A 27,835-nucleotide genomic window follows, 5' to 3' on the forward strand; every position below is an offset into this window, starting at 1 on the left:
CCCGGCGGGCCCCGCGCGGGCTGTGGGCGCGGACGTGGCGGCGTTGGGTTGGCGGGCGGAGGGGCCGCCCCGCCCGGCCCGGCCCGGCGCGGCGCTCAGGGGCGGGCGGTGGGAGACGTGTGCGAGCGGGAGCGGCGCGGGCCCTGCCGCCCTGCCCGCCCCTGCCCTGCCCTGCCCGCCCTCCCGGCCGGGGCCATGTCGGGGTGCGGCGGCTCCGGCCCCGCCGCGGCCCCGCGGGTGCGGCCCCGCGCGGCGCTGATGGCGCGGCGGCCCGAGGTGCTGTGCGGCGCGGCCATCGTGCTGGGCTGCGCCTTCCTCGTCGCCCTCAAAGTCACCTGCAGGTACCGCCGGGGAGCGGGCGGGGGGATCGTGGTGCTGCCCCGGGGTCGGGTCTGGTCCCGCGGTGCCGGGTCGGGCACGACCGTGCCCGGGGTGGGCGGTGGGTCCTGCCCTCACCACACGCGGTCCCCATGGCAACCGCGGCCCCGCGCGTGTCCGGGGCCCGCCGTGTCACCCGGCGGGTGGAACGCGTGTGGGAGGGAGCGGGGTGTGAAGGGGCGGCTGCCCCGGCGGGGGTACGCGGGACACGCGTCTGGGCTCGGTGTAAGTGTCTGCAGGGAGGTGTCAGAGGATGGACCGAGCTCTGCTCGGGGGTCCCCGGCAATGGGGCGAGAGGGAATGGACAGGAACTGATGCTCAGGAAGTTCCACCTGAACATGAGGAAGAACTTCTTCCCTGTGCAGTGACCGAGCACTGGAACAGATTGTCCAGAGAGGGTGCGGAGTGTCCTCACTGGAGATACTCCAGAACCGCCTGGACACAATCCTGTGCCGTGTGCTCTGGGATGACCCTGCTGGAGCAGGAGCAGGAGGTGGGACCGGATGACCCGCTGTGGTCCCTTCCAGCCTGACCCTTTCTGTGATTCTGTGGCAGGCGCGCTGCTGAGATAAAGCTGCTTTTGCTCATCTCCAGAGGTAACTGGAACCTCGCTCTGCCACAGAGGGGCTGAGGGGGCTCGGGGCTGAGCTCTACCCTCAGCGCTCTCAGCGTCGGCCTGGGGGAAATGGGTCTCTTCTGGCCCATGTGCTGGTGTTGTCACTCCCCTTTGCTCGGTCCTGCTTCAGACAAAAAAGATTTTGCGGTTTCTGCGCAATCTGGTGGTGCTCCTCTCGGGAGCTGGAGCTCCCTTGTTTGCAGAAGTGTTGGTGGCTCCTGTTTGCCCAGAGCTGGGTGCGAGGAACCAGGCGATGTGTGTGCTCGAGGGGCTGGGCACGGGCTGCTCGCTCTGGGAGCCTGAAGCGGGATCTGAACCTTCGGATGGGTTTTAAGTCAAGGTGACTGTTCTGTGATTCAGGTCACACTGTATTAATTTAAGAATATCTACAGCACTTGGAGTTTCATTTTGAGAGTGGGAAAAGGCTACATATTTTATATGTACATCCCTATTCTGCAGAATCCGACAATTTTTTGTTCCAATAAACACTTGGGTCGCAGGTAATGCTTCTGAAAACTGCTAAGGCCTTTTCCCACCTGTGCACAGAGAATGTATTATTTGAACCAGAGTGAATTTTAAGTCTATCAGTGAGTGTCTCTGGGTAGCTGTGCCTCTGTTCCAGGAGTCTGTATCTCACAATGACCAGATAAAATAGATAAAAAAATGTAAAGCTCTTGCTGTATTTCAGAATGTATGGTGAAGAATTTCTGAACATAATCACCTCCACAATTAACTGTCCATTACTAAAAAAAATTTTGCTTTTTTTTACATTTATGATGATTTTTGTATTTTCTTCCTGCTCTCCTTTACTTAAAACCTGCATGTTCTTTTAATTTTACTACTGTCTCTGTTTGAAAGCTCACAGATGGAATGTACTTCTTGACACGTGTACTCTGAACAGGAAGTTTGATTAAAGGGGTTTGGCTTTTCAGTTTGTATTTAAATAGACAAACTGATATCAGAAAAGTATTCCTTGTTTGGTTATCAGAAATAGAGAAAATTCAGTTGTAAAAATTCCACATACAATTTGGAGACATAGTTTCTAACCACATGTCAGTATGATTTACAAGCAAGACTCAGCACCACAGTACGGTTACTACCACTAACTATTCTTACAATACACAACTTTGGAGATCAGTGGATAAAAAGTATGGAAAGGGAAAATTCCTTTACTACAAGGCAATCCATTTGTGGGGTTTGAGGTATTGCATGTTTATAGTGACTCAGGGAACAGCCAAATGAGACCTGACCTAGCATGGATTACTATGGAAAGCCTGTGGTTTAGAACCTGAATTATTTCTGGCAAAATGCAAATGTCTTTCAGACAACTGCAGTCTGAGGCCCTTGCAGTCAGAGGCTGGTCCTGCAGGCACTTGCATGTGCTTCCCTTTATTGCCAGGGTGTTCTGTTGGAAAGAGTTTAAGTTCCTGCAGGCTCTGAGCAGCAGCTAAATAACACAATCAGTGTTTTAATAAACAGTCTGTGATCATCATGTTTGTGTAATCATTTCTTATGTAATCAGTTTATATTTGTATAACTTTAGGGGGTTCTCTTAGTAAAGCTGGGTGTTATGTCAGGGTATTCTATTATGCATTTGTTATTGTAGAGGGAGACACTGCTGACCAGGTCACCTTAAGCAGCTGGTAGCTATTGATTTATTGTGTTTTGTTTTTTAATAGTTACTGGAAGATTTTCATATTTGAAAGCAGTTGTTTATTTCCTGACTCACTCATGTCACGGGACTTCTGCTGATGTGTTTTATTTACACTTCCTTGCAATTTGGAGGCAGTTCAGTATCTCATTTTTAAGGCTTATGCTACAACTCCTGAACTCTTTCAGTTTAATTCTGTAGAGGAAGCAGGGGTTTTAAACATATTGAAGTTGTCCATTTTCATTAAACAAATTAAAGAGGAGAAATTCCAGTTGATGTCTCTGAAGTAGGTGTGAGACCAGCCCTGCTGCGGTGTTGTGCTTGCAGCAGCTGATCAGTGTGTGACCTGTGAGCCAGAGCTCACGTGGGAGCTGTGTCCTGGCCAGCTGGCAGGCAGAAATAGCGGGAAGAAGCTGCCACTTTGGACAGGCACAGGGTGCAGGAACGGGAGGGAATCAGAGGTGTTGGTTGGGAGGTGATTTAAGCACCTGAGGGCTGGGGAAGGAGATGCTGGGTTGTTGGTTGGGAGAGAGGGGAAGAAACAAAGGTGGAAGTCCATAGAAGAAACTAGATTTTTGGTCATCTGTGTGAAAACACAGTGTTGTGAGTAATGGAATTAATGAATTATGAACATGAGGAACCGTTTTCAAAATTCTGGATTTTGGATCAAATATTTTCTCTTATATACAAATTAAGAATTTCCATAACTTTTAGAAAATATACTGGGGCAGTTCTAAAATGTTGAGTTTCAAGTGTATGCTTGATATTGTGGAAATGAAAGAAGAGTGTGGCTTTTCGCTGTATTGTAAAAAAAAAAAGGTTCTTCTTAAAAACCAGAAAGATTTTAAGGTTTGAAAATGTGGAAGTTATTAGAAAGTTGCTTAATATGTGAGTGAGACAGTGTTTGGGACTAAATAATCTCTATCACCATTAGTAAATTTTAACCTGAGAAGGATCAGATATCAGGTAATAAGATTTTTGTATTAGCTTCTTATTGCAACACAAAGTAAAAAAGTGCACAACCTTTCCTAAAGCTTCCTGTCACATTACAAACCATGGCAAAGTTGGGCATTGCAGTGTGGTGATCCAGTTTTCAATGACTTGCTCTAGAGTAAATATAGCTAGTGGTAAATGATAAAATTAAGAGAATATAAAAAGGGAGTATGATCATTCACTTGCATTTAAGGCCATTTATACCACAGCAACTTCTGAGCACCTTGGAAATGCTGAATTCCAGATTGTTTGATTGCGGGTTTGACAGAAAATTGTTTCCTCAGTGTTTGGTTTATGTTCTTGGTATTACTAGTCAAACTAATTTCTCTCAAGAAACTTAAACTGTCATAATGTCTTTGAATTTAGACTATTTGTTGATTTTGTCCTTACATTGAAGAGAAAATGTTGCCTGAACAGTTTGCAGTTCCTGCTCTAATCAGTAAAATAAACTTAACACGTATTTACAGTTTTTTTCCTGACAAGATATGAAAGAACAGAAGTGTGGAATACTTCACAACAAAGCATAAGGCAGGGTACTAGTCTCACAAAACTTCATGACCAATGTCTCTTTTCTTATCAGGGTGCTGTTACCTAAAGTACAAGTGTTAAAAGTGGATGAGGCCAGGGAATGAATCCAAACAAATCACTCTGCCTGGTAATTTTACCAGCTGTAAGAGTGGGAGCTGATGTGCCCAGAGACACAGTGCATGGTATCCCAGCGTGGCTTTGAGAAGCTTGTGCAGGGTGATCTTTAGGTGTTACGGTATTTCCTGATCCTAACTCAGATAGCGTGAGTTGCAGTCGTTTGCATCAACGTCCAAAGTTTTGTCATTGCGTGACTTTTGCTAAGAACAAAAACTCTGGCTTTGGGCACACTTTTAACCGCTGCTCTGCAGTCTCAGTAACCACCCTTAATCTCTTCCTGCAGCCGAGCGAAGGATGTGACGATGCCAGCGAAGCTTCCCGTGAATTTTTTCTCGCCGAGGTCTCCGGTCGTGGATCTGTTCCGGGGACAGTTGGACTACGCGGAGCAGCTCCGGCAGGACTCGGAAATCGCGCTCTATTTCTTCTACGCCCCGTGGTGTGGGCAGTCCATCGCAGCCAGAGAAGAGATAGAACACGTGGCCAGCAGGTTGTCAGACCAGGTACCTCCAGAGAAGATACCAATCTTAAACGTGGCCTGATAGCTTTTGAAGTGTCCCAGCTGACACTGATGTCTGGCTTCCCATGGGAACCAGCAGGACTTGAATGCCCACATATTTGGGTAACTCAGCCAGTGGTCTTAATATAGCATGGAGAGTGTTAGAATAAATGGAGACAAGCTGTGATTCCTGCTCAGTTATTTCTGCTCCTGAATGGGAAACTGTACAAGTTTCTTGTTGTAAAGTGTTCTCAGATTTATTCACCTGCCTTCAGACAGAAATTCCACAGAGTTTGCTTCCAGTTCCAGGATCCTTGGAGACACTGGTAATCATATGAGATTGTAACCTTTCTAGCAGCTGTGTATCTGTGAACACTTCACAGGTACAGCTGTCTTAAACCTCCACTTGTTGAGCTCCACTGCAGAAGAAGTAATTAATATGGATTATGACTGAATCAGTACATTTGGAGGATTTAGATTAAGAACCATAAAAACTGGGAAGAATAGTGACCAAAAAGATTGCTGTTGCAAAATGACAAAAAAAGTCTTTGTGTGATAGAATTAAGAGGAACAGGTATGGAATGCTTAGTTGAAAAGGCCCTGAAAACAGCAGATGGAATAGATTGTAAAAAGTACAGCTGGGATAAAAAAGTCACAGTAATGTACTTTGTTAGCTGTGAATTTTTACCTGCTTTTCAGGTGCTGTTTGTGGCTATAAATTGCTGGTGGAACCAGGGGAAATGCAGGAAGCAGAAGCATTTCTTTTATTTTCCTGTGATCCATTTATACCATCGGAGGTAAGATTTCATATGTATGGTCTGGGCTTTTTATTGTCATTTTGGGGAACAAAGACATCACATAAAATGCTGCAGTTTGAAAATGTTACATTTATGGCTGTAGTAAACAGCTGTAGAGGAGGAGACTCTGGGTGAAGCTCATCCTGTGTGCTACTCAGGTGCCAGGTAGGGCTGGAAATGTCAGTTAAATGACATGCTGGGCAATTCTTCATCCTTAAGGAAATTTTGTTTTGCCTGTGCATCTTCTGGAAGTTCTGCCGCCGATAAAAAGTAAAGAATTCAGAGTTGTATATTAATTTCATTTGTTTGCTTGCTCTGTAGATCTATTATATCAACTGGTCCTAATTTATTACAGCAGTAAAGAATGTACCTAAGGGTTGTTGGAGTGAGTGGAATTTAAGTGCATATTTAAATGGCACTTTGTACTGAAGACCTTCTGAATTTGAACTTTGCACTACTCACTTTTTATGCTCCAGATGTTGAGGTATCATTGTATAAAATTTTATATAACTTCATTTTTATTTTTTAGTATTTGTATGTATTATCCTTTTTTTCTCTTTGTATGGAGCAGAAGGTAAGGAAGCACACTTTCTGATGCTGTATATGATAGTTTATCCCTTGCATTGTACTTTTGCACACTTGTTTTGAACTGCAGCTCTTTCATTACAGAGGCTGATTATGGTTTTGGGTGGGGGGATTTATGTATTGAGGAGGAGCAGTCCTGATCTTTGTTAGCTGAACTTGGAGTAGACACAGGTGACACTGGCATAGTTCAAACTGCAACACCAGAACCTTACAATCCCACAAGGATTTATTGACTTAAACTTACTTGATCTTTAAATTACAACACGATAGATGGATGCACTTGGGTATTATCAGTAACTTTAAACAGAGTTGCAATAAGATGAGGTGTAAATCCATACTGATACCTCATAAAAACCCCAAAGGGCGATGCACCCCTCGTGCCTGAGGTATTAAACCTTCAACGTGGTGTCCTGGGCATGTGATGTGTTGAAGCACTGCGTGTTGCTGTGAAGGAAAGGTTTGTAATAAACCAGTGTGGGATGTAGAATAATCTACTGGGCTCTAGAAGAATTTCAGAGCACCTGAAGAGAGGTACCTCATTGGGAGTTTGATTATTTTCCAATGTGTCTGTATAAACTCTACAAGCAATGTTAAAAATGCATCACATTAAATTCTTCAGTGGAAATGGGCTAAGTCTTCGTGCTTTTTGTGTTTGATTTCATTTTGGACCGTGATGCTTTGTCCAGCCTAATGATAATAAATCAGATGCAAGATTTCAAGGGGATAAGGGGAACCTCTGGAAATTATAGCTGCAAGACCCAGCCCACCTTCTGTTTTAGCACTGCCTAAGGTGGTGTGAGCTGTTTTATCAGATGGCTGGGGGGAACTCTAGATTTGCTTAGTTTGTTTATCAGCAGTGGGCCTGGATTTGGCCCTGCCTTACTGATTGCTTCCTGAAAAAGTCTGTGTAAAAGTATTCCACCTTTCCAGATTGATACTTTTTGAGATACTGAAAAAATCAAATGAAAATAATGACATTTTTTCAGATCTGTGCTTTTAAGTCACATGTATGGAAGTCACATGAATTGGTCACACGGACCAAGCACAAAGCAGCATGTATGATCATATCATTTATACCTGCATTGTAGCAACTTTAATGGGACTCAGAAGGGTTCTCCATCCCTCTGTTCTCACCAACACACTGCTCCTTCCCACAGACAGTGGCTGGGATTCCTGTGCTGTGCTTCCCTCTGGTAACACAACTCCCCATCAGTCACTGCAGCCGCTGGTAAAACACAGAGAGCCATTCCCTAGAGGCTGAGCATGCTGTCTGTAACTCCTATCTGCCACCCCCAGGAGGGACTCCCTATTGTTAATTGAAGTCTTAATGTTCTATTATTTTTTTTGGTACTAGTTTTGGACCAATTGAATACAAAGGCCCAATGAGTGCTGTTTATATTGAAAAGTTTGTTCGCCGGGTGATGACACCACTACTCTACATCTCGTCTCGATCAAAATTACTAGATTTCCTCTCAAATTATGAGGTACTTATCTCTCTTCTCTAGCTTTACCACTGTGGTTCAGAAAGAGTTTGACTTGTCTAAGGATTAAATTTGATCTGCTCCAAAGTACTAGTTTATTTTCAGGATCCTGAAATCAGTGCCCTGTAAATTTGTTAAAATGATAAAAATATGAAATGACAAATTCATAATGTTGATTCCCTGTGTAGTTACTCTTATGATTTAGTGATGCTCTTAATTTACAGTACTTTAGTATGTAGAGACAACAATCAAAGTTGTTACCTCACCAAAAAGTTACATATGAACAAGAAATGAGGAAGAAATCATTTCATAAAAATCTTCAGTCTAAGGTGGGACAGCATTTGAGAAATACAGAATCATTAATTTTTAAAGGAATGTTAAGTCTTTCTAGTAGGATGAATCTGTTAAGTAACAACAAATGTGAAAGCAGTTGAAATAAGAGCTCCTAACCACATTGTATGGGGGTAACTTCATGATTTTAATCCACTGGGACATGGTGTTTTATTAACTTTCAGTCTGTTGTTTTCAGGGGTACCAAGATTGGTAACAATACTAGTGGATTAATAACTTCCAGTAAGACAATATGTACGTACAAGAGAACCATTTACAGTCCCTTCATGACTGTTCATTTCTGCAGTGCACAGTGCAGAAATACCGCAGTCTTACTGAACCCCCAGGGTGTGGAGAACCTGATCAGCAGATCCCTGCTGCAGCAGTGGCTACAACGGGTGAGGGACCCACCCCCCAGTGCCTCAGAATGAAGCAGGGAACTGGTGCTTGTCCTAATGGCTGGTTCTGCTGCAGGAGGGAGCAGCTCCTGTGTGTTAAGTGACAGTGGCCATGGCGTGAGGGGTCACACGCTGGGGGTCACCGTGGGCAGGTGCTGTGCTGTTTGTGCCAGGAACTGTTAATGGGCTTGGGCTTCCAGTGCTTTAAGCGTGGAATGTGAGTCAGGAGTAGTGAGTTGTGTGCCTGTCTCTGGTGCTGATACTTTCTGTGATCTCAAGCAGTTCTGTTGTCCTCTCACTGCTTCAGTTTTGCCATTCTAAAATGTTTTTCTAAAACTCTAAAACATTCTTTTGCCTCTTACGGAGATTTGAAAACAGCCACGCTTGGTTTTTGGTCTGTGTTACATGAATTATTTCTTGGTAGTCTGCAAAAGATAACTAAGAAGCATATTGTCACTAAGTCTCAGTTTGCTTTGCAGTAAGAGGTGCACTTCCATTGGAGAAAGGTTAAGAGAAAAGGCAAACTTGGGGGGAACGGAAAATATTTTTTAAACACTGCTTAGCAATTGAATATTTGTTTTCGTTTCTGTGTTCAAAATTCCCCCATTCCTGCGCTTGAAATTCTGTGGCTCCAAATGCCAAATCTCTGTTTATGTTCAGCATTTGTTGGTTCTTTCTTTTCCCCCAAATGGCCCAAGAGTGGAGTCTGATCTGTTGTGTTGCCCTGCAGTAGTTAAGGCTGAGGTTGTACCAGAGCGTGGCACTTGGTGCTCAAATCTTGCCTCTGTGAAGTTAAGCAGGAAGGAGAGAAGGGGATACAAAAATAACGGATAAGGTGGAAGAAACAGAATTGTTTGTGAAGGTGGATGGAGAGGGAAACATAGTCAGGCCCAAAGGAAAAGATAGTTTTAAACCAGAAATAAACAAGTAATTTCATAATTTTAAACAGAAATGTGAATGGTTTCTAATGATTTCCATGCAAGCTGAGAAACTTTATACCATTTGTAGAAAATATAATCCAGGAGTGACTCCTGTGCTTAAGAAGTGAGGAGGTTTGGGGAATAAAGTAGACAGCAGGAAGTGCATGTATGGCACAAAGTACTTCCTATTTTGAGACCCTTGGCCTTTGATTTTTTATATTCTGTATAGAAAAAAAATATTCACTTTTAGCAGAAGGGAAAGGACAGAAGACTATCAAGGATTGCTCACTGGGCACCTTGACCACTGCCTGCTGGATCCTGTTTTTGTGATTTCTTCATTGAAAAGCTGATTAACTTGAAGCTCAGAATTTCTGAAAGATTTGTCATCGTCAGTATCTAATTTTCAGCCACTTGTTCTGCCAGCAAATGGGTTCTGCAAACAAAAAGAAATGCTGGTGAACAGAATCCAGCTAAATGTAAGGAGCAGTGATGTTTGTTCTTGGTGTTTTGTCCCTTCCTCGACCCGATCACGACTATCGTGACATGCTGTGCTGTTCTCACAAGAGGGCGCTCAAACCCCGTGAAAACAGTTCGGGTTGGGGACGCCGAAGTTCAGATCTGCGTTTTTTTGGTACTATTTAAGGTTGTTTTTTGTGCTTGTGGAATGATTGTAAAACTAGAACTGGATAAGAATTAGAATATAATTTTTGAGAGCAAGGAAAAATCCCATTCAGAAAGCAGTTAAAGTCTTGGAGTATATGGGAAAACCTAAGAGGACCTGCACTTTCTGCCATAACTCAAGGTACCTCTAAGTCCCTGTAGTCATCTTGTTTTCTCAGCTGCAGAGATGTAACAGTTTCTCTTTAACCCAGACTGGCCTGTCTCATTCCTCACTGACTAACCCAGCTGCTAGGAATGGCACAGGAATGTTGAACTCCATGAGTATCAGAACACATCCTGAACTCCATGAGTATCAGGGTACAGCCTGGCTGTCTTTGGCTGCTGAAAAAAACTGACTTCTACCTGTAGTTTTTTGTCTTTTCTACTGATCTAGAAAAGGATCTTCCATGTTATTCCTTGTCACCTTGCTTTCTTCCACGGTGCTTGGTAATGTCTTGTAGACTTTGTGGAAGTACAGCATTGCTGCATGGAGTAGATCAGGTATCTTCATGCTTGCTCATCCCTTCCAAGAGCTCTGGTAGGTTTGAGGCATGTTTCAGGAATAAAAATTACTTATCTGAAGATCTCTGTTAATTCTAAAAGTTTCCATGAACTTGCTGTTTTGTAATTGTTGGGATTCTTGGCAAGTCTGTTACTTGATTTAATTGCACCACATATCACTTTCTATTCCTGTGGTGTAGGGACCAAGCAAGAAATACGCTCTACTACATTTTATGGGTTTGTATTTCCATATATGAGTTTGACTAGGAGATGGTACTAATAACTCTTCACTATTGACATCCTCAGGTTTGCTCCAAAGCCTTTCCAACAGATACTCAGTTTGAGACAGGGGTTGAAAATTGTTTCATGGGAAGAAAAGCTCCAGCAAGCTCTGTTCTAGCAACACCAACACTCTTAATGCTCCTAACCACCCCTGTGTCACCTCTTCAACTAATTATTCCTAAGTGCCTGCATGAAGGGGGTTACCCAGAGCTCCACAGAGATGGTTTCCTGGGAGCAGCTGATCACTGATAACAGCTTGGATGTAAAAAAACTCCTGAACTGTTTGCAGGCAGCTGTTGCTGCAGCACTTCCTGAGTGTTTTGGAGGGTCTTACATGAAGTGGGAGTTGTTGCTGTCAAGCTGCTCTTGGCCTACTTGCATTCCAAATTAAGAACCTCTCATTTGCATCGAGATCTTTCCTGCGAGACTTGAATCTCACTTGTACAGACCAAGAATTCTTGTTAGTTGCCATCCCCTGGAAGTGTTCAGTGTTGTTAAATGAGCAGAGCAGTTGGTGTGAGCAACTGAATCTCTTCATTCTTATAGATTGGAAACTTTCATGCTACTTGAGAAGAAATACAGCATTTTAGTCATTTTCCTCTTGGGTATAATTGCAGCCTGTAATGGGGCAAAAATTCTAACTCCTCTGGGATGGTCATTAAAAGGCCATTAATTAACCAGATTACTGATTAGGCATATAACATTAGTATATATTCTTCTACTACAATGTCTTTTTTAATTGAAGTCTGAAACTGCTGTTATTGCACAACAGATCTGCAGTCAGAATCAGAATGTTACCTTTTTAAAGATTTAGCATAAATATTTCTACACCTGACTTTTGGCTTCTTGTCAGGTTTTACTGTCCCTTTCACATTTTACTGTCCCTTTTGACTCTTCTTTCATTCACTGTTTGGTGCCATAAGTTTGCTTGGTACGGGATTAGTATTCAAAAATGGTCCTAGGAAATGGGAAACTACAATTTTGATAATCTTATCTGTCGTGTTATTTTGGTTCACTTGAATGCTTTGGAAGGTTTTTATAAGGGATTGTTTCTTTTACTGTCTTAATTTGGACCTAGGAGGAAAAGATAAACATTAATTAATAGCCTGTTTATTGTTTTAAAAAGAACACTAAGTGCAATTATTTTGTTGTATTTTTTGACTATTACTTCATTTATATTTTTACTTCCTTCTTGGTAATGATTATGGCAGAAATTTCACTAACTGGTTGTATCTCATTTTTATTATTGATAATATTCCTGGGATACCTCATAAGGAATCTTTACGAACAAGAGTCTTGTGTTTAGCATTCATTCTTAAAAGAGCATTCCTGCCTAAAAAGAGCAGGTCAGTAGCTGGAATGGGCAATGTTCTTATTGGAGATCACTAATTCATGGTGAGTTAGATTAGTTTGTGTGGCTGAGATGAATATCTGAATTCATATTAGCAATAGGAGGTAAAATGTATGTCCCTGTTTTAAAAAGAAATTTAAATTTTTATGTGCAAAACTCAACCAAAAAAATAAAGCAGGCTCTGAAATGCCAAATGAAGATTCTTCTGTGAGAATCTCTTTGCCACACAGGTGGGTGCTCAGTGAGTCTGGAGTCTTTCGTTCTACAGCAATCCCTGGCGTGCTCTTGCTTTGTGCATCAAATGCTTTCTGTGTGTGTTGGTGGAACAGGGAAACAAATAGCACAAAATAACCAAATTCCATCACTTAACTCTGTCCTGAAAGTTTAGTAAGCCATAATTTGAGTGATGCATTAAGGACGTAATTTAATAATAACTTGTAATGGATTATATTTTGCAAAATTTAGAACCGAAACTTAACTGAAACATTGGAGTGAGAGAGGTCCAGACTATGCACCTCCCTGTTCCAAGACAGCTTCTCCCAGATTCTCTTCCTGAATTTCATATGAAGTCATTCACCTGGAAAAATCAATCACTTAAGGATGAGTTTTTTAAATTCTGAATTGTCTCTTTGGCAATTTGAAGAACTTTGTGGATATGCAGGTGGGAGTGGGGCTCTCCTTCTCTTTGTGCAGCTGCTCTGTCACTGACTCCTGCAGGATAAACTGAAGGGATTTACAGTGACTGGTGCCCTAAAGATGGGATGATCACTTGGCTTAACAGTTCAGGTATTCACACACAAAGTGTGAATTCACATGCAGTTGCTAATTATGTGCAATATAATTACTGCTTAAGCTGTTTATACTCCAGAACATCACATTTGACATTCCAGTTCTAAAAGAAATCGTTATGGTGCTTATATTTCTTACCTTTGTGCTGGAACTGACTCAAGAAATAGTTGCAAAGCAAATATGAATTGTTTTTGGTGAACTTTAATAGCTAACATGGGAAATATGCCATTAGAAACTTAGCATCCATAAACCCCTCTCTCATGTGTGGCTTTTGAGTGGCAACTTTAGAACTGCTTTCTAGTCAGTCTTTAAATACTAAACTTTTTCTTGCAGCATAAAGTGGCTGTTCTTCAGTAAACGTCTTTTAAGACTCTGTTGTGTTTTAATGTAGGTGAATAATTGCTGTGTCCCATATATTTACACTTGAAAATAGCTTAAATAGCTCTAATTCTTATTATTTCAGCCTGGAGTTGTGGGGTATTTTGAGTTCAATGCTTCACCTCAACCGCCTGGTTATTTAACATTCTTCACATCAGCATTGCATTCATTAAAGAAAGGTAAAAGCTTTGTTTTCATAATTTAAGGCATCTGTGAATGAGTTATGTGTAAGAGCTTTAGTAGTTTTTTGCAATCTTTTGTAACTTGGGAATTAATCCCTTCTGTGTGTTTTTGATGTTGATCTAATTATGAGGCCATCTCCTGGGATACTTCCATAAAAAGCTTATGTGATCAGCCATCATGGAATGAAGTGCATGACAGGCTGCTGTTCAAAGATCCATGAGATCCAGATTCCTCAAAAACCCACATAAAGCCCATACACAGCCATAATCAGATTCCACTACTTCATTTAAGTGGAATCCAAGAGTCTTTGGTCTTATGCAACATGTGCAATGTCAGAGGCATTGGATGAATTTGATTTTGTCAGTACTTCATAACTGAATTCAGCAAAGGTGCTTGCCTGGATGGAGTCACAGAGCTGGCACGAGGCAGCGTGATGAGAAGGGCTTTCTTCCCCTTAATAATCTAAATACAAAACCTGCTGTGTTTAAACATGCAAACTTTGTATATGATTAATACCTGCCTTTCCATTCTGCTGGATGGAACTTTCTTAAAGTTAGGACAAGCACATTTTATGGATATTCCTGTCAGCAAATGAAGGAAATTGATACCATTCTTATATTTTACTGTGCCACTGGCTTGATACAGAGCCTGTTGTGTTTTGTTCTGTGATTTCATTTATATGTTGGGACAGTTCTTTGCCACATAAAGATGAGAGGCAATCTGTGTGTACACATTTATAAATATAGACTATATAAATACACATCACTTAAACATTGTTCATACATGCGTAGTTATCTTGGCTTTTGAGATGCCATAAAACATAGCAAGGTGCATTTGTGATACCAGATCCTATATTTAATAAGCAAATCAAGAAACTGGACCGTTCAGGTTGACGTTCTATCCCCTCTGTGCAGAAGAGGAACACGTTTGTTCTTGTTGCCAATTCTGCCTCAGTCACCAGCACTGGCAGTTGCTGTTCACAGATCCCTGTGTGGTGCTCTGAGGCTTGCAGTGTGTGTAACTATTTCAAGTGTGGCCGTGTGCCCTTGCAGATCACCTTGGGACGCTTCGCTTTGGAGTGGTGACGGACAAGCGCGTGGCGCGGGAGCTGTCCCTGCAGCGATCGGGCAGCGTGTACCTGCACCGGCACGCCAACACCTCCCTCGTGAGTGCTGCATTCCTGTCACAGGGGCTCTGGGACAGCATGGGCAGATTGAAGCTCTGTCATACCAGACCGTGAATAAACGTTTCACAGAGCTTTGGGACACGGGATCTTTAAGAAGAATAATTTTGTACGGTCATACTGTACATTCTGCCCATCAGCAGCTGTTTGAAATGGTAGCTCAGACCCCAGCTGATCATCTCTATCAAAACCTAAAACCCCAAGCACTTCACAAATCACTATACAAAGACCTTTCCCCAAAGCTTGTACATCTTTCAGTGGATCAGAATTAGAAGGCTGCTTGAGTGAGGATGTGAACAGAGAGATTTTGTGGGGGGATAGCAGGAATAGTTAAAACTTGCATTTTGTTTTAAAGGTATGACATGGCAGTGATTAGAAGAATCACACAAATTAAATTAGCTGAATTTATAATAACTCTTAATGCATGTACCTTGATTTTTGTGAAAGCTAAGGCTGAAAATACTAACTTTCAGATTTGCTATTTGGCATAGAGACCTCCCCTACCCACACTGCTACCATGAGTGGAAACTCTATGAAGATGGTATTGTGATGTGTATTTTATTTAATTGAGACTAGGAAAAATAGGGATTTTTCAGGTGAAATAACAAAGTACATAAAAGACTACTGTCTATGCAAATTATTTGAGATAAAATTGCCTGAATTTATTAAAATTGATTTTAAAGCTGTGAGCACTTTTTATTATGCATTTCAGTAATTCAATAATTTTATGATGCATTCAGTAATAAGAGATATCAGTTTTAAATGCAGTCTTGATGTTTGGGTCTTAAAAGGCTAATTTAAAATGAGTTAATATGGTGAGTTAATAGTGGGAAAAAATATTCTAATATTCTGTAAATGAAGGTATGTGATGATACCAACTTAGGGCTCTTTCAATTACGAAAAAAATTTGTACTATTGAGAAAAAGTCAAGATTATAAAGATCTAGTAAAAGAAAGAGGAGCTTCCCTGGTAGAATCCTTTTTGCTGTGTGTGTTACTATACTCTGATGAGCATTTGGGAGGCTTTTCCAGAGGGAAAGGGTGGATGAAGTGCTGAAGTTCGTTGACTGGTGTCTAACATCACATTTAGAAAGAGAGTTTTAGTCATTCCAGTAACAAACAGGCCATACTGGAGAACTGCATTCATTACTAAACCAAGTGAGGACAAAGAACTGTTCTTTTCCCCCTTGAAGATCTATCCAAAAGACATCATGAACTACACTGCTGAGAACATCTGCAAGTGGGCTCTGGAGAACCGAGAGATGCTCATACGCTGGCTGAGACCACACGGTGGGAAAAGCCTTCTTCTAAACAACGAGCTGAAGAAAGGACCAGCACTTCTCATATTTATACCTTACAATCCCTTAGCAGAAATTCATCCTCTTTTAGATGAAGTAAGTGAAATAATTTTTTTTTACTTCATAAATAGTAGAACTTGAGAGCTATAGTCAGTGGTCTGAGCTTAATTTTATTTCATTTTATTTCACTGTTCAAACTACCCAGTTTTGTTTAAAAACACTTTCTCAAACCATATTATCACAACTCCCTTACGCTGGTTTCATCCCACACAACGTGCCTTTGTCTCATTCAGCAGTTGTTTAGAACCAGCATCTTGATCTTCCCTGACCTCCCCCTGCTCGTGGTGAGTGCTGTGGGAGAGGTGCAGATCTCTGCCAGCTGGAACAGAAGCCCTGTGTGTTTTGTCCACCCCATTCTATTTTTCCTCTCCTACTGTCTTTCCAGAGGTGCTTGTGCAAGGAAGAGCAGACCTTTTGTAAAACCAGACAGTGTTATCTAAAGTATAGCCCAATCAAAAAACTACTCAGAACCACTCTGATTTTTGTACCCCATGCATTCTTTAATCACTCTTCCTCTGCCATTATTTCTGTGCTGAACTGCCCAGGACAGGAGTTTGTGTAGCTGTGCAGAAACAAGGCAGGGACACTAACTTGGCTGAAAACTAGTTTTTTGTCCCTGGGCTGTTTATCAGCTGGAATCCATCATCCCATTTAGTATAACACGAAGCTGCACATCCCACTGGTGATCCCACAGCACTGAGGACAGTGGGAACAACAGACAAGCAAGTGTGGGAGACAAAAAGCAGGGCTCAGTTTTGGTGACAGTGCTGCCTTACATACATGGCATCTGTGTCCAGGGAATTGCATGGTTTGCACAAGGAGGCCTCATCAATATTGCAGTGTCTGTAGCAATAAGGAAAAAAAGGAAAATAGCTTATGATACAATACTTAGCCAAAATAGAAATAGAAACAATAAAAGCTAAACTTGACTGCTACAAGGTAGGGTTGGGCAAATCTTTGCCTGGAAAAGAACTACCGTTAATCTTGTAGTAACCTGTCTTATTTTTGTCAGACTTAATTCAGTGATGCTTGTCACAGGTTAAACATTTTAGTAGCAGGTACCACTTATTTAGATCCAATCAGTGCAACATAAGATGGTCCGATTCAAATTTTATTCTGCTAAATAACAACGTTTATCAAAATGTGAAATGAAATACAAAACATTCCCAGTGCTCTTGCATAGCTTCAGCTTGATAGAGATATTATGCAATTTGTTTACCATGGGAGGAGCTGTTTACTGCAGCCAGCCTGTGGGTTTCATCAGGCAGTGAACCCTCTTGACCGTAAGGCAGTTGCAGGAACAAAGCTCTCAAGTTTTATGTTGATAGCTCTTGGAGCAAAATTTGTTTTCTGATCATAGCTCACTGCAATGAGCTTAACACTGATGGTCCTATGACACAACACCCCTCCTGGATGTGACACTGCAACATCCCTTTGATAATCACAGCGATTTCTGTTAGAGTGTTCCTCTGTCAGCAGCGTGTGCATGTTCTGGATTTTGTTTAATGGGCTAATGAGGATGAAAGGAAACTTCCTCTTTCATTTTCCTTTCTTGTATGTTCTGTTATTCATCTCTAGAAAGGGAATTCCTTCTATGGTCCCTACACATGCCTTTTTCTCTGCTTGTTTGCCCTTGGCTATGAAAAGCAAAATGGTGATGGAGCACAGAAATGTTGGTATTGAGAGACAGGAGTTTTTTCCTTTTTTCTTTCTTCTCCCAATAAGCCACGTTACTGTCTGCAAAATGCACTTGCAGATTGCAACTGTGTATGCCCATGGTTAGAAGAATACAGACATTGCTTCAGCACTCTTAGTGATTGTTACAAAATCTGTGCACCACCTACACCAGAAGAAATCTCTATTCCTTTTTCATATGGGAATGCTTTTATTAATTTCCTCCTCGTATTGGAAAACAAGGGAAATTCAGGACCTTGAACTTGTTAATTCCTCATGTTAGTGGGATTTAACCATAAAATGTAGTGTTACTGCCCTGCAATAAATATGATGCACAAGAGGACCTTGAGATCAATGTGGTGGACTGAATATTTTAAAGTGACTTTTGTTTGTCTTTATGTTTAATGCTTATGTGCTAAAATACCTGAAAATTTAATTTTATCAAGTCAGAGCCCCCTGTATTATTGTAAGAACAAAGATTAGTCAACTTCATCTCTCTGAAATTCCACCTGTAATTGCATATATATTGTTAAACCTGCAAGGAGAACTGCATTTGAGTGAACTGTGTACCATTAATCCTGATTTTTTTTTTCTTCCTTTTCTTCCCCCCCTTAGATTACCAAAGTGGCCTTGGAATACCACAAGTGTAACAAAAGCCAGGCAGCTGAGCCAGATCTTCAGCTCTTAGGAGACACTGATTCACCAGCTTCTGATTCCTCTGTAACAGATGCACACCCGAAACGCTCAGACCCCTTCTCCATCGCCAGGTCCCCCTGCTGTAACACGGTGGTGCTTCCACAGTGGCATTCCATCTCCAGAACTCACAATGTCTGTGAGCTCTGCGTCAACCAGACTCTTGGTGTCAAACCAAATAAAGTCCACGTGCCACACTGTAACTTTTTAGAGATAGAAGCAGCTTTGGACTCTTTCTACCTCCAGGAACACACCTTTTTCCAAGTTATATCCAATACCATAGAGTGCAGCAATTTCTTAAGTTTCTATAGTCCCTTTAGCTATTACACTGCATGTTGCAGGACAGTAAACAGGCATTTTTTAAGTTTCATTAGTTCTGAGAAGACCATCTTTCAGACCCCCAAAGTAGCATTTTCTTCCCATGGGAAGAAAGATAACACCCAATTTTCTATTCCTCACATTGAGGATAGGAATTGTTTTATTCCTGACCTTAATATTAGTAGTATGAACATTACTGGTCTGAGCTGCAGGACCAACAAAACCTTGAATCTCTATCTGCTGGATTCAAATCTTTTCTGGATATATGCAGAGAGACTAGGAGCATCAAGATCTACTCATCTTAAGGAATTTGCTGCCATTGTTGACATGAAAGAAGAAGTGCACTATGTCCTGGATCAAAATCAGTCACTTGTTGGACCTACCCTGGGTATGGTAACCACTATCCAGATGTTGATTTAAGAAAATTATGTTTCCAAGTATGCCAAGTATTTCCAAGTATTGTGAAAAGTGAGACTATAGTCAAAGTTGTAAATTGTAATTTATTCTGTTCTAACTACTATCTAGTAGTTAACCAAGCAGTTATGGATTACACTGTTGGTTAGAACAGAATCATGTTCTGGATGGCATAAAAACTAAGTTCTCTATACCAAAAGTAACTTGCTTTAAAAGAGGTGAACCTCAAAATGTGTGTTTCTTGACTGCCTGATGCATTGAAGGAATTGGTAAAATCTAAATTAATTTGCTTGTGGAAAAAAGATTATGATGCATCTAACACATTTGATATTACAGAAGACATTTGTGTAATATCCCAGAATTTTGTGAGATACTTCCCCCTTACCAGCAGAGACTTCCCCATCTTCTTGTCCTCTGAAACCAGCTTAAATTACTGTAAATTGATTTTGAAAAGTGTGTCTGTTTTCAAGGTAGAGCTCTGAGGTGGCTGAGGTCAAATCTGTCAATGCTCTTTTTTCCCTCTGAATTGGAGGAGAAAACACAAAGAACAAACAAAACCATGAAAAATAACAGGGAGGAGAAAAAAAAGGAAAAAACCCCAACCCAAGGATTGCAGTTCTGATTTACTTAGAAGTTACTGAATCAAACAGAACATGCCTGACCACGTGCATTTGCCTGTCATTGCCATTGCATTTGCTGACGTGCAAAACTGAGTCTACCTTTGGAAAATACTGGGGGTTTAATATTGCCTGTGGAAGTAAACATGGAAGGAAATTCAGGTGAATGTAGCATTAAAATAAATTGTTCAGGAAGGTGTATCAGTGTAATTCTTACTGCACTAATTACATCCCCTTTTGGCCATAAATCTCAGTACAAAAGTATGCACAGCATAGAACAAGTAGCCATGGTCTTATTAAGGATCACATCCAGCCCTGTATCTCATCTCCATCCCAACCCCCCACTCTGGAAAAACAAACAAAAACCTCAGTGGCCATAAAAGGATGCTTAGGAAATATTAAGATCAGAAGGAGGAGGTACGAATTTCCTTCCCCTTTCTGCTGCCAGTACTTTCTGTCCCAAACGTGTTTCAGGTCTCAGGATTTCCTGAGCGTGACCAGGGTCTCTCTGCTGAGGAAGGCTCAGTGTCCTCCTGTTCTGTCATTTGAACTCCCAGAAGGCTTTTACTTCGACGTGTTTTGTCAAGGATTCAGTTGTGATTTATGCTTGGGTTGTGTGGCTTTTGAAAATTTTGGTTTACTTCCTTAAGCCTTTAACTTCTAAGATTTTATAATAACAAAACAGATCAGTGTTTACTACCTTTAACAGATCTCAGTCTTTACAGGTGGTTTCTAAAAATCCAGGAATATGTCTCAATTTCCCCCTTCCTTTCAGTTACTACTTAATCATGCATAGATAGTCCAAATCTGGAGATCTAGAAAGAAAAATTCCTGTTTTGGCCTAGTGTAAGAATTTAATGAAATGCTGAATAGTAAATATAAAACTAAATGTCCTGCTGTTTGCTTTTCAGAGATAAACTCAATTATCTGATATTTTTTATGTCTGTACGAAAGTGCAGGTTTTACTTGGGCCTAGTTTTTTACTGGAAATAGAGGCACAAGCTGTTTCTATTTGACCCAAGACTTATTTTTAAAAGTAAAAAAGTAAAACCTGCCAAAATCACCTCTGTCAAACTGAAATAACTTTGTTGTGTATCAATTTCATTGCAGAAAACTTCATTAAGAATTTCAGTGTTCTCTACAGTCCCTTGAAAAGGCACCTTGTGGATGACCCTCCCGCCCCTCCTCCCGAGCAGCAGCGTGTGCTCACAGAGGTGACGACTCACACCTTCCATGAGACGGTGCTCTCCAGTGAGAAGGTAACAGCCCTGTCCCTCCCAGCTTCCTTGCCTGGCATTGCACAGATTTTCAGGAGAGTATCTCAGTCTTATTTCACATCGATGTGCTTTTCTTACTTATGACATAAAGTTATGGTGTTTTGTAAGAATTCAAAAGCGTTGGATACATGAGAATTTAAGACTGCAAAAGAATCTTGAGAAGTGTAGTAAACTTTGGTGCATTTTCGCTAAATAATCTTCTGTATTTTATTATTAATGAAAGAGAATTCCCAAGGATTTTTGTGTGTTAACTAAGTAGTCAGAGGATATCAGTAAATAGCTTGTAATAAAGTTTATTAATATTAGGACATAGTTTACTTTCACATTTTCAGGGTTCTCAAGTTTTAGATGTGAAAACCAGTCCTCCTTTCTGCAGGTTAACTCCAATAGATAACCAAACTCTTCTCCATTTCATTTTCCAGAATGTCTTGCTGCTCTATTATGCACAGTGGTGTGGATTCTGTGCTTCTCTTAATCACATCTTCATTCAACTTGCTCGGCTTCTGCCTCCAGATAATTTCACTGTGGCAAGGTAAAAAATTCAAATTTCATCTCTCCAGCATAATGTAAGATCATTGATGTCATCAGCCTAGAAAATAATTGCTTTTTTTTCTCTCTACAATCTTGCAATAGTAGATGTGAATGTCATCTGCTTCACTTCTCTTTGAACACAGTATTTTGTTTTCCTTTGTATAAATTTGGTGGTTTTCAATCTCACTGCAGTAGTTATCCAATTTAATTAAAACTGATTTTTAAACAGTGCAATTAACCTTGAAGCTTCCTAATTTCTAGAAGTGAATCAGCAACTTTTCCCATCTGATAATTTGTAGCAAATATTAATATGCTGTACTGCTGTGTGTGAGAAATTGTTTGAGAGGCAAAATGCATCTCATTGTGGTTTTTTCCTGGTGGGCAGCCGAGCATCTCTGCTGCCTGTGCACTTCCCTCCCCATTCCCAGTGGGATGGGGAAGAGGGAGGAAGAAGAAAACCAAGAAAACTTGGAGTTCATGTTTAAACTAAACATCCTTGCTCCTCTGTTTATAAGACATCAGTATTTACAACATCTGCTCTGATTGCATCTTTGTGTTACTCTGACTGAACTTACTCCAGGAGGCAGCATGAGATGTGTAGAAAAAATGAGTCAATTAAAAATCTGGCGTCTCATCACCTGTTTATGATTGCAGCTTTATTCCCACAGATGTGATGCTATTCTCAAGTCTACACCCCTTCTCCTTCCCAACCTTGAAGTTCCCTCATTTGCTCCATTATTTTCACTGCAGTATCACTGATCATGTTTTTTGTAATTAATAAGAATTTTATTTGTGATCAGAGAAACCCTGAAATGCAGAGAGAAATGTAACAAGCAGTTGAACAAGTGTTTCATTGACAAAATCTCGTGTTCCTTTCTACACAGAGCTATAGAAAAAAAATGTGCCATTAAGAATGTGCTTGTCCTTGGAAGAAGCAAAAGTAATTTACTCCTCAAACTACTTGAGGAAACAATATTAATAGAGTTGTACTTGAGGAACAGATTAATGAATAGAAATAACCTCAGTCTCCTGTTGGAACTCTTAGGCCAGTGTGTCTCAGGGAAGGAAGGTGTGTACACAGTGAAGGTGTGTACATAGTGAGCAACTGCAGTTCAGTGCTGGGTGAGAGCTGTTGGAATACTGAACATATTTTTCTAGGGAAAAAAATGCCACAGATATTTGTCAAACTGAGATTCATCATCTTGAATATTGGCAATTAATTCTGGTGACTCATGCACACATTTAGACTTAACTTTCACAGATACTTACACTTCCTTCTTCCCAATCCTTAAAATGGTGTTTTACAAGAAAATACAGGTTGTCCATCTGCCTGTTCTCTTCATCAGTGTCTTTTCTCAACAGAATTGATGTAACTCGAAATGACCTTCCCTGGGAATTTATGACAGACCGTCTCCCAACCATTTTGTTTTTTCCTCATCAGAGGTAATGTAATTCTTTTCCCTGTGGATTTTTAAATTTCATTGTACTAAGTTACAGTAAGTAGCTGGTTACATGTCTTAATAGAGAAAAAAGCCAAACAGTAATTCATTTCCACCCTCAAGAACATCAGCAAATTATAATTCAGACTATTGGTGATGTGCAGTTACTTACCACAAAATCTTTAAACCTGTGCCTTAAGTTTTGCAGTTCTAAATTCATGTTTTAGTTCAGCACAGAAATCAGTTCCGTTTATATCAGTTCTGAGTCACCCCAACTTCCAACTGATTATTTCCCTATTTCCTTTCATAGATTCTCATTTTGTCTTGGTCTGTTTTATAAAGCAGCTCCAGACTGTCTCTGGAGTGACAGACTGAATAGTTTAGTAAAACTGGTTTTGTAATGTTCCAATTGGTTTTGTAGAGGTCCCTTACCTCTAGTCACTGTTTTCACTGCTGCTTTTCCTCTCCAGTGTGTTTTATATTTTGCTGCATGTGGGTAATCAAGAAAATTAAGTTCTGATAGTATTTGCAGCATCCCAGCACTCCTTGAGTAGTCATGTATTCATTTTGGATATAAAGGTGCCTCATATTAAGGTGTTCTGTGCAGCTTCTTCCCCATTTGCCTTACGAGACAATTTTTGCAAATTAACTCTTCTTAATTTCATTCCACCACATGCTGTTAATATTTTGTTTTGCTATTTGTTTTAAATAGCCTTTTAGCTTCTTTCATACACTCTGTGGTTTAGATCAGTAACAAAGGAAGATGATGTAGTAAAATATCAGCACAGTGTACTGAGTCAGTGTTGATTTAATGTAGACTATTTCTTGCCTGAATGATGTCATGATTCATTAAACTTGGATGTGAGCTGATCATCAGCTGAGAAGCTGCTGATGGTAATTAAAAGAATAACTTGGTGGATCACCAGAAGTCTGCAGGGGAGGGAAAATCATGGTGCTTACTCTTTGAGAAATAGCTTAATTTTGATGAACAGGAGCTTCATGTGTTTAACAGCAAACTGCTCCTGCACAGCCTTTCAGATGCTGGAACACACCAAGCTCCTGCTTCCAGGGCAACACCTATAGGATCAGAGTGGTCATTTCCCAGCAGGCAGCTCTGTAGATCTGGACTTCAACTCTAACAATATATGTAGAGTTACAACACTTAAATGTTGTCCTTCAACTTACAAATATGAATTGTCATTATGCTCTGATCAACCTGCCCAGAAGTAATGCTACCACATGTCCTTCAAGCTCATAACCCTTGGTGCCCTGATTGGGATCCTTTTTGTTTTTAAGGGTAAAATTTGTTTTCTGAAAATTGACAGAAAGTTTTTCTCAAGTAGCAATGCCATGCAGAGATGTTCATAGCACTCAGACTGGAATACAGGTAAAAGACTTCATCACAAGAAAAGCTATGGGCTCTTATCTACATTACATGAGTTCAGGTTTCTCTGAGCTGCTGTACTAACCAGGCTTGATCAAAAAAGCCCAAGATACCAAGTTGGAGTTGAACAGCAGTTGCTTAGATAAAATTATCACTGCTTACCTATCTGAATGTTTTACTATAAACTCGTTAATGTCTTTCTAGGAAGGCGCAAAGTGTGAAGTTCCCTGAAGACTTTTCAGTTAACCTGCCCAATCTCCTTAAATTTATTTTACATCACTCAAGTCTTTCTGCATCAGAGCCCTGTACCAAAGAGTGCCAACATAAAGAGTCGGTTCTGCAGCAAGGACACATCTCACACTTGGAGAGAGAAATTCAGAAGCTGCGATCAGAAATCAGTGCCCTGCACCAGGCCCACGAGCAGCTGGAGGCACAGCTCTCTGAAGCCCGGAGGGACGAACAGAGACTGCAGCAGCAAAAACACACACTGGAAAAGCAGCACAAGACTCTGCAGCTCCACAGTGAGCAGTTACAGGCCACCTATGACCAGAAGAATCAAGAATTGCTAGAAATGGCTGAGAAGCTTCAAGAATTAGCTGATGCATCAGAAAACCTCCTTAAAGAGAATGCTTTACTGAGAATTCTGGTGGCAGCGAGGGAAGGAAAGCTACAGAGCAGAGACGAAATTAAAGAATCCCTTCAGTCTGAGCAAACACTTTCTGAAGATAACAATGTGTCACCTTCAACAGCTACTGCCACATTAGAGGAAAAAAGGATTGATAATATTGATACCACAGAGACAGAGCACAGTAGTGGAAACAGGACAGAATGACTGCTTACATAAAGTCAAATGTTTGGGTAGGTATTTATGCAAATTTTATTGACATTCATTGTAAATAAAGACTTTTTCCCCCCACATGATCTAGAAAAAAAAAAATCAAATGGAATATTTTTGTATACTTGAACAACTTATTAGATACCCCCATCTTAAGAGAAGAGGAGAATGGAAAACACTTTCTGCACTTTACTATTGCACTAACTTGCAAACACCTATCCATTTAATTTAAAGATGCTGATTTTTAGGGGCAGCCGTGTGAAGCACCTCTGACTAAGGACCAGTTACTTTTCACTGGCTTTCTCTTACAGCTGCTGGAAAGAAATTAGACCTTTGATTTATACTTTTCCATAATTTCTGAAGTTTGCCCTTTACACTGCATTCTCTTTGCTGAATTAAAATAGAGATACTTCATCTGTGTAATCAGTAAACTTGAATGGACAAAGTCATCCTGCTACAACTGTTCTGTTCTAAAACTTCAGCACTTTGTATCACTTTTGTATCCTGGTATTCTGACTGTCTTGAAACCCACAAGAGCCATGTGTGAACTGTTCTCTACTGAAAACTAAAGAAAGTCTTACTGAATTAATCCTTTTCTCTTTGATTTACAAGAGGTCTGGAATACAGCAATTGAAGTGTACAGATCTGGCTATACATGCAAGTCTCAGGAGACCAGGATCTTAAAAATCATGTGCCAGGGTAAGAACATCTATCAGCTGTACCCCACATGTTGTACTCAAGAGGCAACAGCAGGAGCTTTTTGCTACTGACAGCATTCATTCTGCTTCAGATTACAGCCTTCAATTAAAAAGGAAAAAAAAAGGTAAATGTAGCACTAAAAAAGCAATTCAGCATCTTAGTGTAGAAGAGAGGACAAGACTTTTTGCCTAGGCCATTATTGTCTTGCATAAAGTTAAAGTTCTCAAGCAAGCTTGCTAGGCCTTAGTCACTCCATATGTAGAGGTATGAGAAGCAAGTTGAATGCTTCCTCTAGAGCTGAATTAAGGCTAGACAATTAAGTGTTTAAAAATACCAGTATGCAAAGGAGGCCACGTATAAAGTAATAGAAAACAGGCCAGTGGCCTCAAAGCATGTGTGCCTACACTAAGAGTTTAGAACATGTAAGCTGCCACTGGTAGTTCAGTGTTGCCTCCTGTCCTCCACCCAAACCTTTGAGGTCCAGAACTTTCCCTTTAACACATTTTTACAGTACTATAGCTGAACTCTAGCACAGAGCAGGAAATGTATGTTCTTATCTGGAAGGACTGGGCCCTTGGTAGCTAAAAACTTCTACAAACTGACCAGCAATCTCCCTTGCCCCTATTACCAAGGGGAGGAAAGACTGAAGCTTCTCTTCTAGAAGTACAGTTAAATCCAGGGAGTTCTCTACAAGATACATTAACTGAATTCTATAGTTGACTGTTTGTGGGTTAAAATGCCTTTTTATAACAGGCTGTTAACATACATCCTACCTGCTAAGTACACAAACCAGGGTTCTAGGAAAAATTCATACTAGTTGCACTTAAGCCCATTTTGATAAGGAACCACTTCTGCAGTTTCAGCATAGACCTATAGAAGAGAAAAGTCTGCTCTACTGCCATTTCAAACTCCTGGAAACCTTCTGGACCATCCCTGAGAATTCAGTATCCATCATTAGTTCCCAGGTAGGAATCCATCAGAATGGCAGTTTCCTTGCAGTAGCTACATAGAGAACTCAGTTCTAGCAACCAAAACTTAACCTACATAGCTGCAGCTAAAGGAAATCACTTCCTTTCTTGTAGCTCCTCTGTTTCCTCCCTCAGCATATTACTGAAGGCTTATCCCTTCTTTTCAAATAAAGTACTCTGCACCAGTCCAACAAACTGTTAAAACTAGGACTTCTGACTGTACAGCTGTGCACTCAATCTAGTAGCAGAAGCAAGTTTTAACTGCAGATTTGGTTTTGAAGGTCTGGAATCCCATCCATGGTTGTGGTTCAGGACGCCCTTTGTGTATTATATACACTTGCATCATATTATTCCCATATGCTACAGAACACAAAGCAAAAGTTTCTGGTGGCCTATTTACAGTTCACAGTTGTAAAGTAGTTCACATTACAGTAGTAGCTCCATCAAAATAGGCTCAGCTAAACATTCAAGTAACAAAAATTGGTAGTAGTCTCTTCACACCAGTATATCCCTGTGCCCATTGCCGGCAATGGACGTTATGCCAGGCGAGTCAGCTCCTGTCATAGAGGAATTAGGATACACAGTTGATGCAAAGTGCAACTTCTCAGTGCATGCAGTTGCAAACAAAGCTTATTTAGTTCCCATCAGGGTGTTTTCTGATGAGCAGTGTGCATGTGGCCAGGTTCTTTGCAGTGCAGATTCTTCTGCTGGTTACACACGTCAGTCCATCGGCACGTGTTGCTCCAGGTTAGCTGTGAGCTTCGGTGCCATTGGGAGTCAGCTTAGCTTTCCTCTCCACACAGGGTCCTTTAGCAGAGTACTGCACCAGCAGGAAGGGCTCTTTGGTTTCTCCCTCACCCACAATGCTTTCCTCATCCTCAGACTGGCTGAGTTTCTGCAGCCTCAGGTAGCACCAGCAGCCCAGGATCAGGGCCCCCAGCGCCGCGATGGCGATCAGGATCACGATCACAGTCACCACGCCCGTGGTGGGGCTGTGATCTGTGATAGACAT

The 27,835-nt window shown here is 41.0% G+C and overlaps 2 protein-coding genes across 3 annotated transcripts; one reads left to right on the forward strand and one right to left on the reverse strand.

Moving 5' to 3' along the window:
- The first annotated feature begins 195 nt into the window (after positions 1-195).
- Positions 196-25,185, forward strand: TXNDC11 (thioredoxin domain containing 11). Of its 2 annotated transcripts, XM_050317102.1 has the most exons (12): positions 196-341; positions 4,567-4,783; positions 5,479-5,576; positions 7,516-7,645; positions 13,337-13,430; positions 14,487-14,599; positions 15,810-16,010; positions 18,264-19,047; positions 20,801-20,949; positions 21,390-21,499; positions 22,861-22,941; positions 24,526-25,185. In XM_050317102.1, exons 1-12 carry the CDS (start codon positions 196-198, stop codon positions 25,151-25,153), a joined length of 2,751 nt encoding a protein of 916 aa, XP_050173059.1. In that variant the 3' UTR covers positions 25,154-25,185. The 2 variants fall into 2 exon arrangements, with proteins under 2 accessions (XP_050173059.1, XP_050173060.1); XM_050317103.1 differs by lacking the exon at positions 7,516-7,645 and having other exon boundaries at positions 211-341.
- Positions 25,175-27,835, reverse strand: SNN (stannin). The gene has a single exon (XM_050317104.1). It carries the CDS (start codon positions 27,833-27,835, stop codon positions 27,572-27,574), a length of 264 nt encoding a protein of 87 aa, XP_050173061.1. The 3' UTR covers positions 25,175-27,571.

This window comes from Myiozetetes cayanensis, unplaced genomic scaffold (genome assembly GCF_022539395.1).
Source record: "Myiozetetes cayanensis isolate MyiCay16 unplaced genomic scaffold, myiCay2020 scf20-37, whole genome shotgun sequence".
In the NCBI taxonomy this organism is placed as follows: domain Eukaryota; kingdom Metazoa; phylum Chordata; class Aves; order Passeriformes; family Tyrannidae; genus Myiozetetes; species Myiozetetes cayanensis.